The 10,426-nt window shown below is 43.2% G+C and overlaps 1 protein-coding gene across 10 annotated transcripts in view; it reads right to left on the bottom strand.

Moving 5' to 3' along the window:
- Window positions 1-3,516: 3,516 nt before the first annotated feature.
- UBR2 (ubiquitin protein ligase E3 component n-recognin 2) overlaps window positions 3,517-10,426 on the bottom strand; it is a 128,222-nt gene continuing 121,312 nt past the window's right edge. For 6 of the 10 annotated variants that reach the window (XM_009205176.4, XM_003897600.4, XM_021937285.2 and 3 more), the window contains 3 exons: window positions 8,624-8,794; window positions 7,338-7,439; window positions 3,604-5,978 (listed from right to left, as the gene is read on the bottom strand). In XM_009205176.4, the coding sequence (XP_009203440.1) occupies window positions 5,837-5,978; window positions 7,338-7,439; window positions 8,624-8,794 (415 nt within the window). In that variant the 3' untranslated portion in view covers window positions 3,604-5,836. Of the gene's footprint in view, window positions 6,792-7,337; window positions 7,440-8,623; window positions 8,795-10,426 lie in introns of all 10 variants that reach the window. The other 4 variants (XR_002521553.2, XM_021937282.2, XM_009205177.4 and 1 more) reach the window with 4 other exon arrangements.

The raw sequence follows: 10,426 nt of genomic DNA, 5'->3' as shown, positions 1-10,426 counted from the left end.
GAAGGCAAAAACCAGAAAGGGAACAGCAGATAATTTACCTCTGCTTCTGACCGATGGTGTTTGGGAATAGGTTACTTTGGACTGAGTTTGGGTTCTTTGCTGTCCTAAGAACTTCAGTGTAGAGAAAATAAGACTTCTGGTGCTGCCTGGGGTATGTTCTGGGCTTAATTCCCCCAAGCAGAAGACCAGATCCAAGATGTCTGGACACCCTGTCAGACGTTGGTCCCAAGTTTAATTAGATTTCTGAGTCTCATTGAGGCCAAGGAATGATCCCTACTGAAAAAATGCTGAGCCAGACATCTTTGGCAAAGGTCCCTGAGCTCTCGCCGTCTCTCAAGAGTGCTGAGAACCATGGTGAAAGTGCTGCTCTAGGCCCACAAGTGTAAATATGCTGTTAACAGCTGTCAACAGATATTAAAATTCATACTGTATGAAAATCACTTTTGTTAAATGACTAAGCCCATTCAACATGTATCACAGAATCCCCTACTACAGCTAGTATTTGCCAAAAAGGAAAAGAAACCCACTCTAAAGGGAAGCATTGGTAACGCTCATTGTTAGAAACATGGCCTGCGTAACACATCACTCCATCTGGCCATCTCTTACCTGTAACAACAGTGACTATTATAGCAGTGACTATTATTATATCCAAATAATCTCAGCATTTGCTAGAGTTTGAACCAGAGCTGAATACATGGAATTTTAATGTAGTAATTTAGGCAAAACTCCAAGCCATTTTTTCTTCTCCTCTGGCCAAAACATTATTTCCTCAAACAGGGAAATATCCCTACGGGGCCAGGTTATAGGGGCAAATGTGAACAACCTGAGCATCTGAAGGTTGTTGAGAGGCCCAAGAGTGCATTGACCCTACAATATATCTCATTCATTGGTTCGGAGCAGGCCTAGGGTTAACTGCATTTTAACAGGTCTTCTCAGGTAGCCGGTAGTTGCTAGAGAAACCTGGACCATCCCTTTTGGTCACCTACCAGTGCCCAGGAAGTCTCTACTATCAGGTTTTTGCTTGTGTGTAACTTCAGTCTTTCGTTGGGCTGGTGTAAATCCTTTTCTCCTGAGGGACCCAGGCAGTTTTTTTTTTTCTTTCCTTCCAAATATGGAGTTTTGCTCTTGTTGCCCAGGCTGGACTGCAATGGCATGATCTCAGCTCACTGCAACCTCTGCCTCCTGGGTTCAAGTGATTCTCCTGCCTCAGCCTTCCTACTAGCTGGGATTACAGCATTGGCCACCACACCCTGCTAATTTTTACATTTTTAGTAGAGATGGGGTTTCGCCATGTTGTCCAGGCTGGTCTCGAACTCCTGTCCTTAGGTGATCTGCCTGCCTTGGCCTCCCAAAGTGCTGGGATTACAGGAGTGAGCCACTGCACCTGGCCCAGCCAGCTTTTAAAGTTCTGCCAGCATAGCCCTGGGACAGGGGTGAGGGGTGAAGACAGAGCCTTAGGACTTTCATTTTTAAAATGCTCACTCCATAGTGAAGAAACAGGTGATGACTATCCTGAATATTTGGGAAGCTGTGTCCTGGAATTTTTGGCCTCAGTTCCAGAACCCACAGCTTCTTTACAACATGCTTCAAGCCCAGGACTGAGCTGCCAGTAAATAAACCCCTAGTAACCTTAATATGGGTTAATAAGATTAGGTGCCCGCTCTGCACGCTCCCCTGCCCCTCCTCGTTCGGGCACCTGTTATGCTAAGCCAGCATGTTTGCAGCTTAGCCAGGGGCAATCGTGGACCAAGAAAGGGCTTTTCATCCACTACTGGCTAAAAAGATGGCTCTCAATGACAGCGCAGGCAGGCAGGCAGGCAGCAGCACTGTGTTAGGAAGAGAAAAGTGTCTGTCGAATACTATGAAAGTCCAGGGAAGAGAGAGGTGCCTTCCCAGGTCACAATGGATAGATTGGCTGGAAGGGGAAAAACATGTCAGACCTTAACTCCTGACAGCATTTTATCCTGTCCATCACAGAGGAGTGTAAACAGCAAAGTTAGAGATTAGAGAATGCTGAGCTCTCAGGATGGCGTCAAGAGGAGGATTAAGATGTAAGTGACAACTTCTAGCTATTTACCTGAGGGAAGTGAAAATTCAGGTTTGTACAAAAACCTATCCATGAATGTTTGCAGCAATCACCAAAACAATCATCCAAACTCACCCAAATGCCCTTCATCTGGCAACTGCCCAGAAGTCTACAACGGAATGCTACTCAGCAATCCAAAGGAACAACAGGGAGGACCCAGATGCATTCTTCTTTAGTGAGAAGCCAGACTCAAAATGCTACATATGATACAATTCCATTTATATCACATTCAGGAAGAGGCAAAACAAAGGGAGAGAAAAGCACTGGTAGCTGGAAGCCAGGATGAGGCAAGAAGCTGACTACAAAGGGGACTTTTGGGGATGACAGAATTGTTCTATTTCTTGATTGTGGTTGTTAAACTGTATGCATTTGTTAAAATGTATAAAACTGTACACTAAAAAGTTAATCTGTTTGTAAAATATACCTCAATAAATGTGACTTAAAAAACAAGAGCAGGAACAGGCCAGACAGTGGTTCACACCTATAATCCTAGCATTTTGGGAGGCTGAGGCTTGAGAATCATTTGAACCCGAGTTCAAGACCAGCCTGGGCAACACAGTGTGACCGTATCTACAAAAAAAAAAAAAAAAAAAAAAAACAAAAAGCAAAAAACAAACAAAAAACACAGAAATTAGCCAGGCGTGGTGGCATGTGCCTATAGTACCAGCTACTGGGGAGGGTGAGGTGGGAGGATTGCTCAAGCCCAGAAGGTTGAGGCTGCAATGAACCAAGGCTGTGCCACTGCACTCCAGCCTGGGGGCCAGAGCAAGACTCTGTCTCTCAAAAAAAACCAAACCAAACCACCACCACCAAAACCAAGAGTAGGAAGAGAGGGAGGAACGAGTCAGAAGGGGCTTCATGAGTTCCTGGAACTAAAGACAAAGAGTAGCGAAGGCAGTAGGCTGGGAGCAGCGTTAATGACCAGGAGGCAGGGTGAGTGCAATGGAAACCTTGCTGTTTTAGTTTGATGCTCTCAAGAGGATTTCAAAAAAACAGAATTCTCATGGACAATGACTCTCCTAGGAAGACAGCGTAGCTGCCTTCCTATCTCTCTCTCAAAAGCAGGAAGTGGGGAGTATGTAAGGACAAGGACCTTGAGATCACCAGGTAAGGATGAACAGGAGTTTAAACCCAGACACAGGTCTTGGAGTGCCCTGTTTCCCAGTGATTTGAGTTCCGAAATGGTCCAGAAAGGTCACACTGTCATGGCTAATGAATATGAAATTAATCAGCTGAAATGATGATCACACTTTATCTGGGAAGGTCAAGATAGTTTGGCTAATGGCCATAATTGACACTAATAATATAAGCTTCTTAAATTTAAAGCTAATACAGATATCCCACTATATTTGTAGCAAGGTGACACGGGGCACACTGCTGTGGCAGGTAAGTGTGTAAAACGAAACAGAAAGATATATGCTAACGAAAAGTAATGCCAACACCTAAAGCATTTATTTGGATATCTTTAAACTTTTTACATATGATACATTCCAAATTTTACAAGTTGTCCACAGATATTAAAGTTATAGCCAATTTATTAAACAGATATGATTTTCCCTGATACGGAAAGCATGTTATATAAACATTTCTACAATAAACATAAAACATGCAGAACAAATCATAAAACTAACATGATTTGTAAGGTAGGAAAGACAACTACCTCAACACCAGAAAATAAAAAGGTGTGTATGTTGCAATTTCATGTAAATTCATCTTCTCCCAGGCTCGGTGATATTCTCAGAGAATGGAATCCAGAGACACCCTTTGCTAACTCCAGGCTCCTAGGAAGTCGGGCCGGAAAGCTGAGTATTGTTTTGATTTGGTGAAAATGTTTATAATCCACTTGTAGAGAGAGAAACCTGGTCTTATTATGTTAAATTTTAGCTTGGTGAACATATGAAAAAAAGCCAAAAGAAGCTTACCTTAAAAGCTAAAGAAACTGGATGTGACAGAGGCCAAAATAAACATGAATTATGCCACCTATAGCCCAACCAACCAGATCTTATGAAGGCCAGAAAAAGGGGGAGAGAGCTGGATTCAAATGTGAATTTTCTTCCTGTTGGTTCTCCTCTCAGCTGGGTGAGTCAGTCCCAAGCAAGAATGGTGACGGGTCATCCTCCTCTCAAGAGGGGGCGGTTCTCTCACACACTACCTTGCAGAGGAATGTGGCTTCTATATCCTCACTTATTTTAGCCTCAGGTCCGGATTTCTGACCTTCTTCCTGCTATACTGTGGAACAGTGCCTAGTTGACTGGTAGCTGAGTGGAACAAAACTTGTAATCCAAAGAAAACTGATTGAAAGGGTCACTTGCATTGGTTAAAAAAATCCAAGAGCCTCTTATTATTCACTTGTTCCTTAGCCCCACCTTAGACAGGCTCAGAATTTATTCCTCTACTAAGTCTTCAGTCACTCTCTGCATGTATTCAAGCTCTCAGCAATCATACATCAAACAATAGTAGTTGTGTGGTACATAATAATTATAACCCATTTTGTAAGTGGCTCTTGTTCTAGGAAGGCACCTCAGTAAGAACAATCTTCAAAAAGAATAAAAAGCCTGGGTGCCAGACCATCCCAGGAATGCACTAAGTGAGCCAGCAAGGAAGCAGCAGCTTGTCTGTTCCAGGAAATGCTGGCTGGGTGGGAGTGGGTTCTCACCTTCTTTAGTGTTTGACTTTAGATGATATACTCTGCCAATTTAGCCTTAGAAATAACAAGAGAATATTACTGTCTGAAACATTAGGATATTCTAAAAGAATACAGATAAGAAAATTAGAATACTCTTTTAGAATACCTACTATTTTAAACTTAAGCTTGGTGAACATCTGAAAAAAAGCCAAAAGCAGCTTACCTTAAAAGCTAAAGAAACTGGATGTGACAAAGGCCAAAATAAACATCAATTATGTCAGCCACAGCCCAAACAACCAGATCTTATGAATGAAGGCTTCTCATCTGGATATTAGGATATTCTCAAAGAATATCCTAAATTTTTAGTCCATACTCTTTTAGAATATCCTAATTTTTCTTCCTAATTCTAAAAGAATATCCTAATTTTTAAGATCACCCTAAGTTTTTGGAAAGCCCTTTAAGTGAGTTTTCTCAAAGCCAAAAGTCTTGCCATAAAAAAAAAGAAAAAAAAAAAACCCTCCAACAGCCCTGAAAAACCAGCCAGCACAGTAGCAAGCCACCTTCTCTCCACGGGCTCCTTCCGCATGCGTGTCCCCCAGCTCTCTCCTAGTCAACGGAGAGAAGGGAACACTGCCTTCACAATCAACCACTTTGCTCCTAGGAGTAGGTCCTGTCAGTGGAGGGGACACCAACCCAGTCCCAGTGTTGGGCCACTCAGTGAAACCAGGAAGTATGACCCAACAGACCACAGAGACTTTGTTTCCTGCCTCCGTTGAATCAGCTTCAGACCCACAGTTCACTATCATCAATAACGTGAAATATCACATAATGGCTGGGACTATGCAGTCAGACCCCCACAAAGGGGCGGGGATCCAATCTAGGAAAAGAAGCTCCTTGCTCGATCTTAAAACCCAAGACGTTATATTTGAGGGGCACAGCAAACAGTGCAAGAAAATCTGCTGATGGAAGATGATTTTCATCAGTCCTCAGAACCAGAAACTATAAAACTGGGAAGGAAAGTTTAAATAAAGAATTTATTTCCAAATTCAGCAGAACTTCTTTCTTTCTTAAAAAGCCAACTGGGCTAAAAAAATCCAAGTTTCTGTTTTTTGGTGGTGCAATAATTATAAATGTTGCCAGTCAATGCCAACCAGTGTCTGATTGGCTTCCTGTGCATGTCCAATTTCCTCTGTGACACTGTGTTGGTGCCAGAGCTTCTGAATCTTCTTGAATCGCTCTTTGCATAAATGTAAAGGATTTCCCCGTCTAGAAAGAGAAGACACATGTCACTCAGAATGTGTTCTGTTTATTCCATTATAATCCAACCCTTCCTGACTTAGGCTAGGTTACAAGTTATTGGTTTTAGACTCCCTGCAACATTTCTGTGTGGCAGCTGACTGTGGCTATTAACAAAAACACTAGCTCTGTTTGCCAAGAGCAGGTAAAAGGGAATAAATGCTGAAAGAGGAAGGAAAGATACACAAACCACACTTACTCAGAATGAGGTGAGGGAATAGAGGTTGCGGGGGATCAGGAGGGTCTGGGTTGAGAGGCTAAAACTACCAATTCATTGTCCATTTTGTTGGTAACACGTAAAAAGGAAAGGGGGCAGAGGAGAAGGTGAAAGATTTATACGAGTAAAAATGTTCCTCATAGATTTTACTAAGAGCGCGAAGATAAGAAAAGAAAAGAAAAGAGAAAAGAAAAGAAACGTTCCCCAGATGCAATCTTTCAGCCACACTCTCAGTGAAGCAATCAACTGAGAGTAACTTCCAGGTCCAATTTAAACACAAGTGCAAGCTTTGGTGGGTTCCTGCCTGGGACCAGTGCCCTGAGCCAGGTACCTCTGCTCCTGTTTCTGAGCACAGCCATCCTCTCACTCACTAACCAGACTCTCCTCCTCTAACAGCCCATGCTGAGAACAGTGGGGGACACCATCACTGGGTGGCACATGGGCAGAGCCTCGCAGTTCAGCGCCTGGGGCAGCTCATCTACTTACCTTGCTTGGGTTTCTAGGCCTTCAACATCTGCTACTCAAGGCTGGACAGGCATATCTATGGAGGTTAAAACTTCTATCTCCTTTAGACAAAAGAGATGGTCTAAAAGAAGTTCTTTAGTAGTGCTTGGGGGAAGGGAATTGTTAGCTTACAATACACTAAAGCTACCAGAGTAGAAGTAACTTAGCCTCAAATATTGTTATGTTGTTCTATGTTTTAAATCTTTGTCCCCCAGATTTTAGTATAATAAGCACATTTGTTAGCAATTAAGATTTTCTCAAACACTAGGCCTCCTCTATACAAGGCCACACAAGTCACAGTGGGCCATCCCTGGAGTGCTCTGAGCTGGGATGCCATATGGCAATTCAAACAGTTCTTTGGAGTGATAAATAGAATAAAGCTGTACTCTGTCCTATTCTCTTCCCTTACCTATCCTGATGTTCCTCATGGCATTCTGAAGGCTGGGAAAAGACCACCACACCAGGCTGCCAGGGCACCCTTGCTGGAAGACTCCACTGATAACACAGCCACCTCTTCCAGAACCACCTCAGCCCTCCACCCTCAGGACGTCAACACATCCTGAAGGGTGCTGCGGGCCCTGAGTCAGCTGACTAGGATGGGTTCTTACCTGAGTCCCTGGTCGGTCTCCCCATAGTCATCAAGGTAAGGAGGAGAATAAAAACAGCCTTTGGTTTTCCCGGCTAAAAATAGCACCTGACATTCCCGTACTCTGTAGAGAGATCATCCAAACGTTATACATTTATACATTAGTAACCAACGTTTGTATTCAGTTCCAAATAGAATGAAGTCTTATAGTACTGCTATTTAAACCACTATTATGAAGAAATTATCCATTAAAAAATGTGCACAAACTAGGAAATAGGTTGAATCGAGACAAATTTGTGGTCCCTGATTCCTTTGAGAGATTTGCATTTTTCTGGCATTAACAGTTCAGTGCAATTAAACAGATATTTATTGAGGACCCAATATGTATACGAAATTGTCAAGGTCCTGGGGGGATGACTAAGCTACGGATATAACCTAAGCTCCAGAGGAGCCCACACTCATGTCACACCTCTGCTTCAAACCCTGGAATGGCTTCCACCTCGCCCAGAGATGTCACCAGCACACAGCAGGCCCTGGATTCTCTCACCTGTGCACAGCACTCCAGTGACACGAGCCTCCTTGCCTTGAGCAGGCAGGCATATTTCTACCCCAGGAACTGTGCAGAATGTTCTGAGTAGAATGTTCTCCCGCTTCTTTAGGGCTTTACTCAGAAGTCATGTTCTTAGGAAGCCTTCCCTGATCTACTAAAATTAAATCTCAAATTTATCTCCACAGCTGCCATTTCATATTCCCCTCCCTGCTTTATTTTTTCTCCTTAGCATGTGTCACTATCTAAATTCTTGTCAGTCTTGCTTGTCCTCTCTCTCATTAGAAAACGAGCTCCATCCATGAGGGCAGAGATCTTTGCACTGCGGACTATTGCATTCTCAATGCCTAGTACACAGTAGTCACTAATCACAAGCTGGCATGTAGAGTTGTGATAATATGTACGAATGGAGGTAAAATCCAAAAGCCATGAGGACATGAGGACACAACAAAGTAATTCTGACTGGATTTGTACACAAAATCAGAGGTTTCATGTTAGCGGGAGACGTGAAAAAAGTAGAACAGAACTGTCGCCTATGGTTGGGGGAAGAGGAGTGGGAATGGTGACAATAAAAGAACCAACACAGAGTTGGCACGGGCCAAATGTGAGATGTGAGGAGATGAGGAGCTCCATGTTTCTGGAATGAATCAAACACAGAACAGTGCTCTCAAAATTCCTGGCAATGCAATAGTTTCCTGTGACACCCTAACAGTCAGATACGGAGGCAGATCCAAAGCCAAAAAGCCCCTGCAGGTCCTTACCTCAGGAAGATGCCCACTCCAGAGCCACAGGAGTAGGTGTGAGCTGTGCAGGCTCCTACATCCTCCCCTTCCAGCTCAGTCTGGCAGCAGTAACTCTGGGAGCACAGCAGAGATCCACACACAAGGCACAGAGTTGGGGCTCTGCTCTTATCACCACCTGATTTGGGGCACCTCCAAGGGATAAAAAACCCACAAGTCATTGATCTAAAGAGTGGCTAAAGAGCTAGTGAAGAAAACACCAGCCCAGAAAAGAATTCTGCAATATCAAGTAAAGCCAAAGCAGCGTATATCCTACAGTCTATGCAAATTTATTCCTAGAATCAGGAATAGGAAACACCTTGCACATATATACAGAGACCATGTACTGGAAACACTCAAAAGAATCAATAACTGGAGAAAAAAATAAATAAAATCATCAATAGAAGAAAAAGATAAATGGTGCCACTGCCATATAATAAAATACTGTAGAGCAGTGAAAAATCAATAAAGTTATACATGTCAATGCAGATAAATCTTAGAAACAATGCTGAATGAATGCAAAATCAGCTGGGTGCAGTGGCTCACGCCTGTAACCCCAGCACTTTGGGAGGCAAAGGTGGGTGGATCAACTGAGGTCACGAGTTTGAGACCAGCCTGACCAAGATGGTGAAACTCCGTCTCTACTAAAAATACAAAAATTAGCCAGGCATGGTGGCGCGCACCTGTAGTCCTAACTACTTGGGAGGCTGAGACAGGAGAATCACTTGAACCTGGGAGGTGAAGGTTGCTGTGAGCCAAGATCACACCACTGTACTCCAGCCTGGGCAACAGAGTGACACTCTGTCTCAAAAAAAAAAAAAGAGTAAAAAATAAAACATGCAAAATAACCATATATGCTGTTTAGGAACAAAAACCTATTATGGTTAATGTATAGGAATAGAATGCTTAATATTCCATTTAGAATAGTAGGTATCTTCAGAGGGAGGAGGAAGAGGCAACAGAGAAGAGACAGCTGGGGAGCTTCAACTGTCTAGGTAATGTTTAAGCTCTTACATTATTATATTCTTCTTTTCTTTTTGAGACAAAGTCTCGCTGTCACCCAGGCTAGAGTGCAGTGGCACGATCATGACTAACTGCAGCCTCCAACTCCTGGGCTCAAGTGATACTCCCACCTCAGCCTCCCCTATTATTCTTTATGCTGCTTGTATGTTAAATATTTGATACTATATTAAAAATTACTGCTGGGCGTAGTGGCTCACGCCTGTAATTCCAGCACTTTGGGAGGCCGAGGTGATACTAAAAATACAAAAAAAATTAGCTGGGCCTTGTGGAACGTGCCTGTAATCCCAGTTACTCAGGAGGCTGAGGTACGAGAATCACTAGAATCTGGGAGGCGGAGGTTGCAGTGAGCCAAGGTGGCACCACTGCACTCCATCCTGGGTGATAGAGCGAGGCTTGGTCTCAAAAAAAAAAAAAAAAAAAAAAAAAAAAATTACTAAGGGCTGTTATTACTTTAGGTGCAATTATTAAACATTCATGAATCGAACTTGCTCCTCCTACTCCCATTCCATGTCTTATTCTGAAACACAGTGAAATGATGCTTTTATAAGTTACGTAGTATAGAGTACTACAGATGTTATTCTTTTTTTTGAGACAGAGTTTTGCTTTTGTCACCCAGGCTGGAGTGCAATTGCTCGATCTTGGCTCACTACAACCTCCGCCTCCCGGGTTTAAGTGATTCTCCTGCCTCAGCCTCCCGAGTAGCTGCGATTACAGGTGCCTGCCACCACGCCCAGATAATTCTGTATTTTTGGTAGAGACAGG

This window comes from Papio anubis, chromosome 6, assembly GCF_008728515.1.
Source record: "Papio anubis isolate 15944 chromosome 6, Panubis1.0, whole genome shotgun sequence".
NCBI lineage: Eukaryota > Metazoa > Chordata > Mammalia > Primates > Cercopithecidae > Papio > Papio anubis.
This window is presented reverse-complemented; position numbering and strand designations above follow the sequence as displayed.